This window comes from Pogoniulus pusillus, chromosome 3 (assembly GCF_015220805.1).
Source record: "Pogoniulus pusillus isolate bPogPus1 chromosome 3, bPogPus1.pri, whole genome shotgun sequence".
Taxonomy (NCBI): domain Eukaryota; kingdom Metazoa; phylum Chordata; class Aves; order Piciformes; family Lybiidae; genus Pogoniulus; species Pogoniulus pusillus.
The window spans coordinates 30134964-30152850 of record NC_087266.1 but is presented as its reverse complement, the minus strand read 5'-3'; the positions used below and the strand labels follow the sequence as shown (position 1 = coordinate 30152850).

Here is a 17887-nt window from a genome sequence, read left to right as displayed (position 1 = left end):
CCTTCAGTTCTTTCATGCTGACTTTCATCCTCTTTATCTTTGTAGTCTTCGTGTTTATGGCAGAGACTAGGGCAGAATGTGACAAGCTATCCTCTATCTGCCTGAGCTGGTCAGTAAATTCACCAACAGTGAAAGACCTTCCATTATCAGTCCTTGATAGGAATTTGCTTGCCGATGTTAGCATAGGATGAAGGAGCAAGCTTAATCAGCCTCTTCAAGAGACCTGTTCCAAGAGGAATATCATCAGGCTCATGTGTGCCATGATCTCCATAAAGCACTTCCTTCACAGCAAACTCCTTCAGAAGCTTAATTCCCTGCTCAATAGTGTTCCACTTCTTGGCAGCCCATGGCAGATCATCTTGGGAAGAATATCTCATAGCCACTGCCAACAGAAGGCGTGTCCACAAGCTAACCTTACCAAGAGGACCTGCTAGGTATTTGTCCACTCCACTCTCCTTGGTGAGTGGTCCCAGCTGCTTGGCAGACTTGTCTCCTACCTGCAGGGCATTAGCACCAATGCTACGGCATCTCACTAGCCAGCTTAGGATTGGCTCACCTGATTCCCTTGAGTATTCCTTTCTAATTTCCCTGACCTCTCTGAGTGGATTGTTGGAATCCTGGATGTCATCCTTCTCCTCTTCCTCTTGTTCATCTGGATGTCCCTGGCCTAGAAACAGAACTTTCCTAACAGCATTCTTAAACTCATTGGAACCATCCTCTTTCTTGGCAGCCAACCTCACAGTGCTCCTCTCTTCAGAGTACTGGGATGTGAGCATGTTTGCCAGGTCCCGAAGACTAAATGCCTCCTCTTCCTCCTCTTGCTCACCAGAGGTCCCCTCTCTTACATCCTCTTTTGAATCACACCTTGTCAAATGCTGTGTCTTGGCTTTTGCTTTAGCAGGTGCCAAAAATGTGTTATGCGCAGCTGTTGGGAATCACGTTCGGTGGAGCGCTATGGGAAGATGACTCTTTGTTCACCAATATGGTTAGATGGTCAAATCCCCTTTATTTCCGTGATACAGTGACTTATATGCATTCTAGCAAGAGGCGTGCTCAGCTTAAGATTGGTTACAGTCAGAGGGTCCAGAGTTACATGTAAGGTGTGCATAGGTTAACTTATCACAACATTCTAAGGGTCAGCCTTCCAGACCACCCACTCCAGCCCCCTTGGTTATCTAGTCTCTGCCCACTGCAGCTGTGTGTGGGGTGCTCAGTTGTTTACATCTCGGTTTCCTAGCCTCGCTGGGAACCAAGGACGTTCTCAGCACCAGTTACCCATGTTTATGACTTTATGTCCTCGACTGGTGAGAAATTCTTCCACAATTCCCTCTTTTTCTTTTTGAGCAACCCACACCTGGCTAACTACATTAGTTAAGCTCTTCTTAACGCAAGCAAAGACAATACAAGCGCATAGCAGAATTATTATGAAAATAACAAATAGCTGTAAGCCTTCTCCTAATAAGCTGCTTAACCACTCCGGGATTGTCCCAAACAGGTGCTGCAACCAGTCATCAAAAATCGATGTTTCCTTCTTGATCTTATCAATATGACCTTTCAACCAAGTTATACTCTTGTGAATGGACTCACCATGATCTGATAAATTCAAACAACACATCCCTTCGAAGTCCTGGCAGCCGTGTCCTTGGGCTAGCAAAAGAAAATCAACGGTTGCTCGATTTTGCAATAGGGCATGACGAAGGCAATTTTGATCAACCAATAGTTGTCCTAAAACCTTTGTGGTGACATTGGCTTGTTTTGCTGACCAACACGCGAGTCTCTCTAGCTGTACTAATGCTTTTCCAGCCGCTCCTCCTGGTAGAAATACAGCTAAGGCAACACGAGCAGCTGTGGATAACAATTGAACGTTGTCATTGCAATTAGGACTCAATTATAGAGATCGCTTAGACCGGTGTCGGGCTAGGTCCCTGAGCTGACTAAGATGAGGGGCAAACATTGTCAGTTTACCCAGATAACATGGACCTCCTTAACGTTCTTTGGTATGCCTTGCCAGGCTCTATCACCACAAATAAGGAACACACCAGTGGGAAGTGCCTTAGCAGTTCCTGTTGTTTCCACAACAGATGACCTTGGCCCCTTCTTGATGCTTTAACCCAAACGCCAATTGTTTACTCCAGAAGCACCTAAAGTCTAACATGGGCCTTGCTCAGTGTCGTTTGAACTGCAGTGTCCGCCCCTCATTGCTATGGAAGTTATCATAGGCTGTTTAACACAGGGGTGAATGGTGCAGCTACAAATCAACAGTGCTACAATCAAAAGGAATAAACCTGTTAGAGCTTTCATCAGTAGCATTAGTCTGGCAAGCTTAGCAACCCAAGCTTAGCTAACAATCCCCAAAAGCTATTTCTGCAAGCGATAGTAAGCCATTCGTTCAAAAACCCAAAAGTGCAGACGAACATCACAGTCACAGGAGAGTGCAGGTGTGCCACGTCTGCACTGGCTCTGTGTGGCAGTCGACGCTGCAGACTCGCAGATCACTCAGCTGTCGAGTATTCTTCTCAGACTCCCATAGTTCTGGATTCACTCGATGTTCTCATTACACTCCTTAGCTATGAGCTGTGTCTGACTATTGTGCTTAAGAACTACTAACCTCTAAACACAATACAAAGATATGCCCTAGATGTTACTATCAGTCTATTCTACTTAGGCCTTTTCCCACAGTTCTTCATCTGCTTTTAGAATTTAGGGCAGTGTCTTTTTATCTCTTGCAGGGCCCTTGCAAGAGAAAAAAGTCACATTGCCATCTTATGCCAATTTGAGTGGGCTTTGGCCTTTACAAAGCTGTCAAACTGAACCTATTCCATTAAACCACATCACTGAAAACTCATAAAAGTACCCAAATTCGTTAGCCATGGTCCAAACCTTTAAGATCCATACAAATACAATCATCATGTCAGTGCTTCTTTCAGTCCTTTCACAGTTCTGCCATCTGAGCAAAACTTCTGCTCACTTTAGGGAAAAACAGGTTGGTCATAATCAGGTTGGTCTTCATCAAGGCCTGTGAAGATAAATGGTCAAACACAAGCAGATACAAGAACAAATGCAGACACATCCATTGCCTAGGCTAGCAGATCCACTGGCCTAGTCTGTATGCTGTGGTTAGAAAAATCTCGAGAAGGAAAAGATTTCTTCTGCTATCCTACTGTCCTCTAACCCATATTCCCCTTTTCAACAATGCCTAGATATACCCAAGAAAAACATCCCATAACATCCTTATGTCCTAAGTTCCCAAAACTACAAACCCTTAGTCTTAACTTATCTTACTCTAAGAATCTATCAGGTATAGGAACTTCAAGAAAAGGCAAAGAAAATCCAAGAAGATAACAATACCATGGTATTCTCAGAAAAAGGAAAAGTCAGAATTGTCACAAGGCTCATTTCATTGCAATTAGCAGCTGTTCCAGTAAGCTTCTATACTAGTCCTGTCTTTATCTGTTATTGGGGGAAGGAGCTGACTGGCATTAGCCTACAAGCTCTATCATTCCCTGCTCCTAGTCCAGAATCTGGTTAGTGACTTGCAATGTGGATCTCAGTGCCTACACCCTCGCTGTGAGAGGCAATGCATCTGAGTTCTAGTCTGTCCTGCTTGGTGCCTTCTGTGTCTGTATAAGTTTCCACCCATGGTCAGTGGCACTGGCATCTCTGCTATGGCCTAGCAATCTCCCTCTTTTTCTTTTTGCCACTGAGCAGGGGGTGCAAAAGTCATTGCTGCCTAATCTGTAAAAGGAATTAACCAGCAAGGCGATGGTGAATAACCCCCAGCCAGGAACTATCAGCATCATCTGGAATGCAAACTGTTATCATCAGGTGACTAAAAAATACACCTGTGCGTGTCCATGCCTGTAACAGGGGCAAAAATGGTCCTAAGTCATCCTTGTCATTCTTGCTATCATTTCCATAAACTTTCTGACATCTGTCTTCAGTAGCATAGTATCACAGTACCATCAGGGTTGGAAGAGACCTCATAGGTCATCAAGTCCAACCCCTCACCACGGGGCTCAAGGTCAGACCATGGCACCAAGCGCCACGTCCAACCTTGCCTTGAACAGCTCCAGGGCACCAGGGACGGCGACTCTACCACCTCCCCGGGAAGCCCATTCCAGTATCCAATCAGTCTCCCAGTGAAGAGCTCTCTCCTCACATCTGGCAGTGTCTAAACAGCTTCGAGGCTTCGCTGCCTCCGAGCAGGGAAAAAAAAATCCGTAAAAGGAGATAACTCCGGCAGAAAAAAAATCAGTAAAAGAAACAACGGGCGGGGGGGTAATGGGGACCCGCGGGCCCTCCACAGGTGGCTAGAGGGGGGGGAGGAGGAGGGGGAGGAGGCCAGCAGCCGCAGCGCCGCTTTTGTCCTTGGCCCTCCATCTCGCCCAACCCCCAGCTGTTTCAGGTCAGCCACCACTTGCTGTTTCCGTCCGTCTCCCATCCCACTATCGATCCTTAGTACACAACATGAAATCTACTCTGAAAACTTCCCAACTGCCGTCTTCCCTCTCAGACGCTGCAAGACAGAGAGAGAGAAAAAAAAAAAAGGCAGAGGTGAAGCTGTGAGCTATCGAACTGCTAATCTCCCTGTAGCTATACAAACGCAAATTGACTAAACTCCGAAACGACTCAAGGAAAGCCACAAACTCTTCCCACCCCACCGACCCCTCAGCATCCCCCTCAGTCCCCCAGTTGTTGAAGGCTCGCGGGAGACCCCTCGGCTTTGGGATGCGGTCCGTTGGAGATGGGCGGGCATGCGGTGGTGAAGGGGGCGGATCTGAAGACTGTTCCGCCGAGCCGCGGGAAAGGGAGGGTCCCGAGCCGTCCGGTGCGGTCGCGTCTGCCGTCGGTCCATTCTCTCTTTACCGTCCGTTCCTCTGTACCTTCAGTAACGTCTTTCACCGGCTGAAAACTAAAAGTCCGTGTCCCGTATCGCATGCAGTCATCCGCGGGGACGCGCGGGCCACAGCGGCATATTCGACACAGTACACACAGCGGCAGGCAGCCGCCCTCCGCGCGGCAGGGCCGAAAACTTTTCCAAGCTGAGAAGCATTTGTAACTGGCTGCCGGCGGGTCGCTGCGGGCAGCCGCCATCATGGCTGTGTCAGTGAGTCGCTACGGGCAGCCGCCATCATGGGTGTGTCAGTGAGTCGCTATAGGCAGCCGCAACTCAGTCCCAAGCGCGTCTCTCCGACCTCCTGCTGCACTTCGATCTTAAAATCATGGGAGGCTCTTTACTCGCATGACCCTGCGCATACGCCCGGGCCAGCAGCTCTCAGAGCTCAGTGTCCGGCGAACTTCTCTCACGAGATAAATACGCCCGCAGACGCAGTGCCCCAGCAAATCCACTGTGGGCCTTACCTGCCTTACACACGGGCTGTTCACTCCGGAAATGAACGTCCAGACTACTGCCACCTCGGGGCAGCGCTACCCGGCCCAGCGGCACCGAATGACGCTTACTCTCTCCGATACGGAGAACGTCCCACAAGTTGTTCGGACCCCTCTGTCTTCGGGCCAACCCTCCGGCCCCCAACGCAGTGTCACCTGCGGCCGGCTTGTGTCCTGACTCCTCTGTTCGAGCGCCAGATGTTGGGAATCACGTTCGGTGGAGCGCTATGGGAAGATGACTCTTTGTTCACCAATATGGTTAGATGGTCAAATCCCCTTTATTTCCGTGATACAGTGACTTATATGCATTCTAGCAAGAGGCGTGCTCAGCTTAAGATTGGTTACAGTCAGAGGGTCCAGAGTTACATGTAAGGTGTGCATAGGTTAACTTATCACAACATTCTAAGGGTCAGCCTCCCAGACCACCCACTCCAGCCCCCTTGGTTATCTAGTCTCTGCCCACTGCAGCTGTGTGTGGGGTGCTCAGTTGTTTACATCTCGATTTCCTAGCCTCGCTGGGAACCAAGGACGTTCTCAGTGCCAGTTACCCATGTTTATGACTTTATGTCCTCGACTGGTGAGAAATTCTTCCACACACAGCAACAGACTTTGACGTGTCTACTGGAGGGTTTGAATCACTGGGGGTCTGGCCTGAGGTCTGTGAGTTCAGATCTGCCTTGGAGCTAACAGGGTTCTGGTCTGCTGGTGGGGATTCGAACTGGCTGAGTTAGTGTTATTATTATTGTTATTATTAGTAGTGGGAACATTCTGGCTTTGAGTATCTGCCTGTACTCCTGGGATGCCTGCCAAGCCTGCTTTGTTATTATTCCCGCTAGGAGTGTTGGCAGCATTCCCAGAATCTGGAGAGGGAGATATAGTGGTAGCTGTCCCTTGTTGGGAAGAAGGTGGTGTTCCCCCTGAGTTATCTTTGTTTTGGTTTCCACTGGTACATTGTTTTTGCAACACTGTCCCTTTCTCTTTCTTTTTAGCATTCACAGGCATTGCATTCGAATTTTTCACATAGAATGTTAAAAGTATTATAAAATATAAAATTATAAGACCCAGGATCACACACACCAAAAATGCCACAATTTGGTGTGAATAAAATTCTGAACAAGGGTCTGGCATCTCAGTTCTGGGTAAGATAACTCTCATCAATGCAGTAGATAAAGCAGTATTTTGATTGCCTGAAATATTATTGGTAAATGCCTATGTAATGTTACTGGTAAAATTTTCAGTGACATTAAAACCAGCATACCCAAGAATGAGATCACCCCAGGACCAGAAAATGGTTGTGAGGTTAGCTTTAGCCTCCTTATAAGCTACATTAAGAAAGAAATAAACAACCTGGGCTTTGATCCAATTGTACACAAGAAAACAGAAAACAGGCCACACAATAGCCCCCCACTAATAAAATAGCTGCTTCATTAGATTCATTCTGATTCCCAGAGTTAATTAACAGTCACTCAAAATGAATTTGCCCCACATTGGGTGAGAAATAAAAAATATGTGATGGTTTGGGTGTTACCTCCCCCCACACACACACTTTAGAAATCACCCAGACTAGACTCAGACGGCTCTGGAAAAATAAATGAAGCTATTTATTTACAGCTAGCACAATATACAAGCAGATATTTACAGTATATACAGTCATATACAGAAATATACAAGGTAAAAGGTAATACAGAAACACACCTCCCCTCCCAGGAATCTGAGTCCCCAGGAGGGGCTCTCAACCACCCCTGCACCTTCCCCCTGCCCCTCTCAACCTTACCCCAGTCCCAAGGAAGAATAGAGGTTCAGCCAAGGGCTTAAGAAGCAAAAGTGAGTGGAAGGTGAGGTTAGGGAGATGCAGCTCAGTCAGAAGCTCAAGGCAGAGTGCCACAAAAATGGTGAGAGTGTTATCTAATGTTTCCCTTTCTTCTTCAGCAAGACTCTGAGGGAAGGAGACATCACCATTGTTTTCCTTTCCCAGCCTATGATCTAGTTTTTCTCACCAAAACATTCTAGCCTACTTGAAACTAGCACAACAGCAAAACAAAATTCATAAGCATATATACACAATATATTTACAAGTATTTACAGTTATATACAAATCAGAAAAAATACAGAAATCCAAACTCCTTCCTGGACAAATAAAGCTGTGCAGAAGGGCTCAAAGCTACTCTCTCTCTCTTTCTTCCTTGACAGACAAACAAAACATCCAGCAAAGTTTACACTGTTATGTGTTAGCCGAGATTAGTGGAGAGATTAATTAGAGTGGAGTGAAAAGGAAACTAATAGATCCAGCATGACAGACCAGAGTGGAACAAATTGTTGACATTTTGGCTTTTTTGTCCCTCTCAGCAAACCAACGCATGATACAAACGTGAGCATTATTTTCTTTTTACAACCAATGATCTCATTTCTCTCATTAAACTACTTCAATTAGCCTCAAACCAGCACATGGTAGAGAGATCTCATTTTTTCACAGCAAGAGTCTGACTGCCTATCTTAAAATATTTCAGAGTAGTCTAGAGCCAGCCCCAAGCAAACCAGCTTCTTTGCCCTGAATCCAGCTGCTTTATGCATTTGACGTTGTTTTCATATTTTTATCTTCTCTATTATATCCCACCTTCCATGAATGTCCTGCTCACTGGGAGAGACCACAGACCATGTGCCTTTATAGGCACTGCAGGTGCAGGGGTAACTGGGCTCTTGATGTGTGAGCTGCTATACATCTCCTGTAGGAATCTGGGCTTCCAAGCCTCCTGAAACAAAGTTAATGCATGCAGTCTCCAACAAATATTTATTTATGTTTTAAATCTAACAATAAAAGGCTTCACCAAAAGTAAGATAAATTAAAAAGATCCGCATGACATCAGCCACCATAGTTTCAATCTACAAAATAGATGAAACCAACATATGTGCATTGAAAGTCTGTGGTTGCTAGCAAGGAGTAACCACAGGAATCTGTGTACAAAGAAGCTGCAGTTGTGGCAGACCATGAAACATGCTAGATCTGCCTGTTTCGATAACATTCAAAGAGCAAAGACATAATTCAGTCTAGCTAATGAGTCTGCATGCAGTCTCTGAGTATTTAATGGGTTGACACAACAAACATATTAAGTTCCTGAGGGCAAGCACAGGTCCAAGCAATCACACTGACATCAGGAATAGCTGTACCAAAGAGACTTAGTCACAAGGCCAGAGGGAGTATGTGAATTATCTGCAAGATCTTCACCCTACCTCAGGTCAGAGAACTCCCTTGACCTCATTCACTCCCATTTGAACTAGAGCATCATTCTGAGGAAAAGAAATTTTGGTGTAAAATACTCAGTGATGAAGAACCAGCCACAGAACTTAGGACTTCCAATGCTTATTTACTCACTTTGCTAATTATTATTGGGTTTTTTTGCCTTGAGTCTAAATCTGCCAAGTCTCATCCTGCAGCTTTTTATTCATATGTCTTACTCTGAGAAGCAGAAGACTCCCTCTGTTGCCAAATGTCTTTTTCTCTGCTTGAGGCTAGTTACAAGTACACAAAAAGCTGTATGTCTACCCCCGGCTAGGAACCCAAACTCCAGTTCTCCTTCAGCTGCAGGCATATATGCTCTGAGAAAGCCAGCATGGTCATGGAGTGAGGAGCTGCACGGAACTTGTCCTGGGCAAGACTGGACAAGGGTTCTACACTTTGGCCACAACAACCCCAAGCAGTGTTACAGGCTGGGGACAGAGTGGATGGAGAGCAGCCAGGCAGAAAGGGACCTGAAGGTACTGGCAGATAGTAACCTGAAAATGAGGCAGCAGTGTGCCCAGGTGGCCAAGAGAGCCAATGGCATCCTGGCCTGCATCAGGAACAGTGTGGCCAGTAGGACAAGGGAGGTTATTCTTCCCCTGTACTCAAGACTGGTCAGGCCACACCTTGAGTACTGTGTTCAGTTCTGGGCTCCTCAATTCAAGAGATGTTGAGATACTGGAACATGTCCAGAAAAGGGCGATGAAGCTGGTGAGGGGCCTGGAACACAAACCCTATGAGGAGAGGCTGAGGGAGCTGGGATTGGTTAGCCTGGAGAAGAGGAGGCTCAGGGATGACCTCATTGCTGTCTACAACTACCTAAAGAGAGGCTGTAGCCAGGTGGGGGTTGGTCTCTTCTGCTAGGCAACCAGCAACAGAACAAGGGGACACAGTCTCAAGTTGTGCCAGGGGAGGTATAGGCTGGATGTTAAGAGGAAGTTTTTGATGGAGAGAGTGATTTCCCATTGGAATGGACTGCCAAGGGAGATGGTAGAGTCACCGTCCCTGGAAGTGTTCAAGAAAAGACTGTATGAGGTACTTAGTGCCATGGCCTAGTTGATTGAATAGGGCTGGGCACTAGGTTGGACTGCAGGCTCTGGAGTGATCTCTACAGCCCAACAGTGAAGTGCCTAATCAATTTCATTGCTATTATGGTTAGACAGTTGCTGAAATACCATTCTAGATCTGAATTTTGAAGCCTTAAGTCTGCTTACACCCCTTTTGGGGGACCTAGACCTTTTTCCAGATCAAGCCCTGTCCAAATGTGATTACATCACTCTTTTCCTATCAGAGCACAGCTTTGAGCTCCTTGATCCCTGTAGGACAAGGTGTACATCACAGCCTTTTACTCTCCTCATGGCTCTTCCCTCTTTCTTCTGGACTTGTGGTTACTGGGACTGGAGACCTGAGAGCACACAGGAGCCAAGTATATTTCAAACCCAGTTTATTTTTTTCTTTTTGTGTATCCAAGGATCTTGCTAATCCTTTTGCTACAGAGCCACATTCCACAATCACCTGTAGTTGGCTACTCCCTGTCGCTGCCTCAGGACGTTTCAGAATTACCTGTTTTCATAATACAGTCACTGATGCTCCAAGTATGACCTGCCAAGGTGTTACTCACTGTTTTGCAACACACAAGAACTTAATTAAGAAATGCTTGCCAGCTTTATGACACACCTCATGCAGGTGGCAAGTGCCTCTCAGTGACAGCCTGTAGGACTGTAAGCAGACCAAGGATTTCTTTTAAAGATCTTGCATAGTCTGTCAGATATCAAGGACTAAAAAGCACCATCCTTTGTTCTGAGACTGACAGTAGATGTACGGAAATGCACATAGCTGGTTCAACTGCACTTATCATATCTTACACTTTACTGTGGAAGAATTTCTCACCAGTTGAGGACATAAAGTCATAAACATGGGTAACTGGTGCTGAGAACGTCCTTGGTTCCCAGCGAGGCTAGGAAATCGAGATGTAAACAACTGAGCACCCCACACACAGCTGCAGTGGGCAGAGACTAGATAACCAAGGGGGCTGGAGTGGGTGGTCTGGAAGGCTGACCCTTAGAATGTTGTGATAAGTTAACCTATGCACACCTTACATGTAACCCTGGACCCTCTGACTGTAACCAATCTTAAGCTGAGCACGCCTCTTGCTAGAATGCATATAAGTCACTGTATCACGGAAATAAAGGGGATTTGACCATCTAACCATATTGGTGAACAAAGAGGCATCTTCCCATAGCGCTCCACCGAACGTGTTTCCCAACATCTGGCGCTCGAACAGAGGAGTCAGGACACAAGCCGGCCGCAGGTGAGACTGCGTTGGAGGCCGGAGGGTTGGCCCGAAGACAGAGGGGTCTGATCAACTTGTGGGACGTTCTCCGTATCGGAGAGAGTAAGCGTCAATTCGGTGCCGCTGGCCGGGTAGCGCTGCCCCGAGGTGGCAGTAGTCTGGACGTTCATTTCCGGAAGGTGAACACGCCCGTGTGTAAGGCAGGTAAGGCCCACAGAGGGTTATGCTGGGGCACTGCGTCTGCTGGCGTATTTATCTCGTGAGAGAAGTTCGCGGACACTGAGCTCTGAGAGCTGCTGGCCCGGGCGGTGTGCGCAGGGTCATGCGAGGTAAAGAGCCTCCCGTGATTTTAAGATCGAAAGTGCAGCGGGAGGTCAGAGACGCACTGTGGGACGCGGTTCTTAGCAATGGAACAGACTCTGAGTCGACCCGCCAGCTAAGTCCCGCCCCGGCGGAGGTTGCTCCGCGCGTTACTAAGATGAAAGCCGAGAGAGAGAACACGGCGGGCGGTGGTTCTCCTGGTACTTATAGCCCTGCCGGCCGTTGAAAACAGCTCTGACGCGTTGCGCGGCGCCAGGTTTCTCCTCCGCCCCCGCCCCCCGAGCGTCCCGAAGAAAGAAAGCTCCGTGGTTCGGTTTTTCGGTCTCGGCAGAGCTGCTTCTGTTTAAAGGCGTGGCTGGGAAGGTTGCCAGTCTGTGGCGAGTTGAAATGGGCGACATCACGCTCCTGCGGGCACCCATGTCGCCCGCCGCCCGCCCCGCTCCGCGCCCGGTAACCCGATTTAGCCACGTATGACCCGCAGGAGCGGTACTCGGTTCGCAACAAGGTTGCCGGCGAGTTGCCTTTATAGTAACCATCTGTGACTGAAGCTAGGCCTGCGAGCCGCTCGGAGTACACAACTTTGCTGCGAGGCATGCAGACCACACCAACTCTCTGCTGATTGTTCGTTGCAAAGCATTGCAAGACCCCCGAAAAGAACTGGGCGTGTGCAATTGTTTATCACTATGTGAATGACTTTGTTTTCTGTCCCTGCTGACGAGTCTTAGTCTCCGAGAGACATCTCGTCGTGTTTCAGCTCTGTGGGCTGCGCGTAGGAAGCTAAGGACTTTTTGATCGGTCTAGCCGGAGCGCTAGGAGAGACGCGCTTGGGACTGAGTTGTTGCGGCTGCCTATAGCGACTCACTGACACACCCATGATGGCGACTGCCCGTAGCGACTCACTGACACATCCATGATGGCGGCTGCCCGTAGCGACCCGCCGGCAGCCAGTTACAATCGCTTCTCAGCTTGGAAAAGTTTTCGGACCTGCCGCGCGGAGGGCGGCTGCCTGCCGCTGTGTGTACTGTGTCGAATCTGCCGCTGTGGCCCGCGCGTCCCCGCGGATGACTGCATGCGATACGGGACACGGACTTTTAGTTTTCAGTCGGTAAAAGACGTTACTGAAGGTACAGAGGAACGGACGGTAAAGAGAGAATGGACCGACAGCAGACGCGACCGCACCGGACGGCTCGGACCCTCCCCTTTCCCGCGCGGCTCGGCGGAACAGTCTTCAGATCCGCCCCCCTTCACCACCGCATGCCCGCCCATCTCCGACGGACCGCAATCCCAAAGCCGAGGGGTCTCCCGCGAGTCTTCAACAGCTGGGGGACTGAGGGGATGCTGAGGGGTCGGTGGGGTGGAAGAGTTTGTGGGTTTCCTTGGGTCGTTTCGGAGTTTAGTCAATTTGCGTTTGTATGGCTACAGGGAGATTAGCAGTTCGATAGCTCACAGCTTCACCTCTGCCTTTTTTCTCTGTCTTGAAGGAGTCTGAGAGGACAGACGGCAGTTTGGAAGTTTTCAGGGTAGATTTCATGTTGTGTACCTAAGGATTGGTAGTGGGATGGGAGGAAGGACGAAAACCCAAGTGGTGGCTGACCTGAAACAGCTGGGGGGTTGGGCCGAGATGGAGGGCCAAGGGACCAACAGCGGCGCTTGCGGCTGCTGGCCTCCTCCCCCCTCCTCCCTCCCCCCCTCTAGCCACCCTGTGAGGGCGCCGCGGGGCCTCGTCCCCCCCCGACCCGTTGATTTCTTTTACTGATTTTTTTTCTGCCGGAGTATCTACTCTTACGGAATTTTTTTTTTCCCATGCTAGGAGGCAGCGAAGCCTTCGAAGCGTTTAGACACTGCCAGATGTAGGAAGGAGCTCTTCACATGGGAGACTGATTGGATACTGAAAGGGCTTCCCGGGGAGGTGGTAGAGTCGCCGTCCCTGGTTGGCTCCTGGAGCTGTTCAAGGCAAGGTTGGACGTGGCGCTTGGTGCCATGGTCTGACTTGAGCCCCGAGGTGAGGGGGTTGGACTGATGACCTATGAGGTCTCTTCCAACCACTGATAGGTACGGTGATACTATGCTACTGAAGACAGAGTCAGAAGTTTATGGAAATGATAGCAAGAATGACAAGGATGACTTAGGACCATTTTTGCCCCTGTTACAGGCATGGACACGCACAGGTGTATTTTTTAGTCACCTGATGATAACAGTTTGCATTCCAGATGATGGCTGATAGTTCCTGGCTGGGGTATTCACCATCGCCTTGCTGGTTAATTCCTTTTACAGATTAGGCAGCAATGACTTTTGCACCCCCTGCTCAGTGGCAAAAAGAAAAAGAGGGAGATTGCTAGGCCATAGCAGAGATGCCAGTGCCACTGACCATGGGTGGAAACTTATACAGACACAGAAGGCACCAAGCAGGACAGACTAGAACTCAGATGCATTGCCTCTCACAGCGAGGGTGTAGGCACTGAGATCCACATTGCAAGTCACTAACCAGATTCTGGACTAGGAGCAGGGAATGATAGAGCTTGTAGGCTAATGCCAGTCAGCTCCTTCCCCCAATAACAGATAAAGACAGGACTAGTATAGAAGCTTACTGGAACAGCTGCTAATTGCAATGAAATGAGCCTTGTGACAATTCTGACTTTTCCTTTTTCTGAGAATACCATGGTATTGTTATCTTCTTGGATTTTCTTTGCCTTTTCTTGAAGTTCCTATAGCTGATAGATTCTTAGAGTAAGATAAGGTAAGACTAAGGGTTTGTAGTTTTGGGAACTTAGGACATAGGATGTTATGGGATGTTTTTCTTGGGTACATCTAGGCATTGTGAAAAGGGGAATATGGGTTAGAGGACAGTAGGATAGCAGAAGAAATCTTTTCCTTTCTCGAGATTTTTCTAACCACAAAGCATACAGACTAGGCCAGTGGATCTGCTAGCCTAGGCAATGGATGTGTCTGCATTTGTTCTTGTATATGCCTTGTGTTTGACCATTTATCTTCACAGGCCTTGATGAAGACCAACCTGATTATGACCAACCTGTTTTTCCCTAAAGTGAGCAGAAGTTTGCTCAGATGGCAGAACTGTGAAAAGGACTTGAAAGAAGCACTGACATGATGATTGTATTTTGTATGGATCTTTAAGGTTTGGACCATGGCTAACGAATTTGGGTACTTTTTATGAGTTTTCAGTGATGTGGTTTAATGGAATGGTTCAGTTTGACAGCTTTGTAAAGGCCAAAGCCCACTCAAAATGGACATAAGATGGCAATGTGACTTTTTTCTTTGCAAGGGCCCTGCAAGAGATAAAAAAACCTGCCCTAAATTCTAAAAGCGCTGACGAACTGTGGGAAAAGGCTAAGTAGAATAGACTGATAGTAACATATCGGGCATATCTTTGTATTGTATTAGAGGTAAGTAGTTCTTAAGCACACTAGTCAGACACAGCTCTAGCTAAGGAGTGTAATGAGAACATCGAGTGAATCCAGAACTATGGGGTCTGAGAAGAATACTCGACAGCTGAGTGATCTGCGAGTCTGCAGCATCGACTGCCACACAGAGCCAGCGAAGACGAGGCACACCTGCACTTCTGTGACTGTGATGTTCGTCTGCACTTTTGGGTTTTGAACGAATGGCTTACTATCGCTTGCAGAAATAGCTTTTGGGATTGTTAGCTAAGCTTGGGTTGTTAGCTTGCCAGACTAATGTTACTGATGAAAGCTCTAACAGGTTTATTCCTTTGATTTTAGCACTGTTGATTTGTAGCTGCACCATTCACCCCTGTGTTTAACTTCCTTAGCAATGAGGGCGGACACTGCGGTTCAAACGACAGTGACAAGGCCCATATTAGACCCTTAGGTGCTTCTGGAGTAAACAATTGGCGTTACGGTGTTAAAGCATCAAGAAGGGGCCAAGGTCATCTGTTGTGGAACAACAGAACTGCTAAGGCACTTCCCACTGGTGTGTTCCTTATTTGTGGTGATAGAGCCTGGCAAGGCATACCAAAGAACATTTATGGAGGTCCATGTTATCTGGGTAAACTGACAATGTTTGCCCCTCATCTTAGTCAGCTCAGGGACCTAGCCCGACACCGGTCTAAGCGATCTCTATAATTGAGTCCTAATTGCAATGACAACATTCAATTATTATCTACAGCTGCTCGTGTTGCCTTAGCTGTATTTCTACCAGGAGGAGCAGCTGGAAAAGCATTAGTACAGCTAGAGAGACTCGCGTGTTGGTCAGCAAAACAAGCCAACGTCACCACAAAGGTTTTAGGACAACTATTGGTTGATCAAAATTGCCTTCGTCATGCCCTATTGCAAAATCGAGCAACCGTTGATTTTCTTTTGCTAGCCCAAGGACACGGCTGCCAGGACTTCGAAGGGATGTGTTGTTTGAATTTATCAGATCATGGTGAGTCCATTCACAAGAGTATAACCTGGTAGAAAGGCCGTATTGACAAGATCGAAAAGGAAACATCGACTTTTGATGACTGGTTGCAGAACCTGTTTGGGACAATCCAGGGGTGGTTAAGCAGCTTATTAGGAGAAGGCTTACGGCTATTTGTTATTTTCATAATAATTCTGCTATGCGCTTGTATTGTCTTTGCTTGCATTAAGAAGAGCTTAACTAAGGTAGTTAGCCAGGTGTGGGTTGCTCAAAAAGAAAAAGAGGGAATTGTGGAAGAATTTCTCACCAGTCGAGGACATAAAGTCATAAACATGGGTAACTGGCGCTGAGAACGTCCTTGGTTCCCAGCGAGGCTAGGAAATCGAGATGTAAACAACTGAGCACCCCACACACAGCTGCAGTGGGCAGAGACTAGATAACCAAGGGGGCTGGAGTGGGTGGTCTGGAAGGCTGACCCTTAGAATGTTGTGATAAGTTAACCTATGCACACCTTACATGTAACCCTGGACCCTCTGACTGTAACCAATCTTAAGCTGAGCACGCCTCTTGCTAGAATGCATATAAGTCACTGTATCACGGAAATAAAGGGGATTTGACCATCTAACCATATTGGTGAACAAAGAGGCATCTTCCCATAGCGCTCCACCGAACCTGTTTCCCAACACTTTACTCTTCTTCCTAAGTTTTTTCCACTACCAGAGAGCTAATATTTTTTAGTCATCAGACTCTAGAATTGGTTTTTAAACAAAAATAGATCAACTTCCAGGAAACTCACGGTGACACATCAAGACAAACAAATATTCTACATCACTAGTGCTGTTAACAACACTGAAAGGAACAGTTATGGTGCTTTCACTGGCAACGTGGGGTCTACCTGTCTGGTGAAAAATTGATTATTTATTTTTCTTTTAAAGTGAATCTGCAATCTCTAGCAAGCTAGTTCATTCACAGCCCCGTCATTCAGTCTGAGTGCCAAACTGGAAGACTCCCACCTCTTGCCTATCCTTTGGTTGTTACAGGTTTTCTGTGAAAAATTTGCTTGAATAACCAAACTGCCTTCACATTGTGGTACTTTCAGGGCCCAGGACAGGGGAATCCAGGTTTCTGTATTTCTAAACTCTTGTCTAATCTGGACCTTCTCTGAAGGTAGCCCAGAAGCATAAACTCCTGCTGAGAGTAACTTAACAGGATATACACACAGTCCACAGGATGAAGTCTGTAGTAAATAACCTGCACACGTAACCTTTTTTTCACAACTATGAGTGCTATGAGTGTATTAATCAAACTGTTCTTCTCATCAGCCAGCTTAGTTTTCATCTATGTTTAGATCCTTCTCGAATCCATAATTATCTGAACATACCAAATATATTTAGCTCAGTATTTACTACCATTGTTTGTACCAGCTACTTACCAATGTATTTATACATATGATAAACTTGAGACTCCTTGTTGAATCTGCTGCCTCACGGTGCTCCCTATTCCCAGCATTCAGCTCGAAGATTTCCTTTAGGCAAGGCGCATCCGGAAAGGCTCCTGCCATCAGTTAACCGCATCTACCCCTGACCAAGTTCCAGCAGCCCTGGGAGCAGCCCCCAAAAGTTCTCTTTGAGCTCCCTCTGCTGCCGACCGTCCTGCAGAAAGCCTTGGCAGTGCAGCCCTGCTCTCACCAGCAGCAGTATTTAATCGTAAAATAGATGCTGATGCCCAGGGGCTATTACTTGGCTGTTACTCGGCCATAGGCTAGGCGTGAAGCCTCTGCAGAGCACAAGGTCTGAACGGGAGTCCGCAGGCTCCGATTCTGCAAAAACATAGGCGGTCCACGTTACGCAGAAAACAAGTGCTCGGTGTGGCGTGTCTCAGCCCTGGTTGGAGGCAGTCGCTGTCACAGGCCGCAGGGGCCTGCACTGCCTGCAGTCTGCAGCTTGCCTGCAACAGCTCCTATCACGGATCCGCAGCCCCTAAGCTCCCCCTGCAACGGGAAATGCTTTAAGAGGCATCAAAGCCGAGCCGGGCAGCTTACGAGGCCCGAGAGAAGGCAGCAGAGCCTGCTAGGGGCGGCTGGTTGGCAGTCTCCTCGTTTCTTAAGGCCTGTGCGGTCCTGGCACGGCGTGACCCCGGGGGGCACGAGCAGACCTTGGCCAGGCTGCCGGCGAAGCAGGCCGCACTGGATTCATTCTCCACCTGCTGCCACCCCACTACCCTCTAGCAGC

General features: G+C 47.8%; 1 protein-coding gene across 2 annotated transcripts in view; it reads right to left on the bottom strand.

Moving 5' to 3' along the window:
- LOC135191419 (fibrinogen-like protein 1) overlaps positions 1-17229 on the bottom strand; it is a 36836-nt gene extending 19607 nt beyond the window's left edge. For both annotated transcript variants that reach the window (XM_064173729.1, XM_064173712.1), the window contains exon 1: positions 17089-17229. In XM_064173729.1, coding sequence (XP_064029799.1) covers positions 17089-17217 — 129 coding nt within the window. In that variant the 5' untranslated portion in view covers positions 17218-17229. The remainder of the gene's footprint in view (positions 1-17088) is intronic.
- Between the last annotated feature and the right edge of the window lie 658 nt (positions 17230-17887).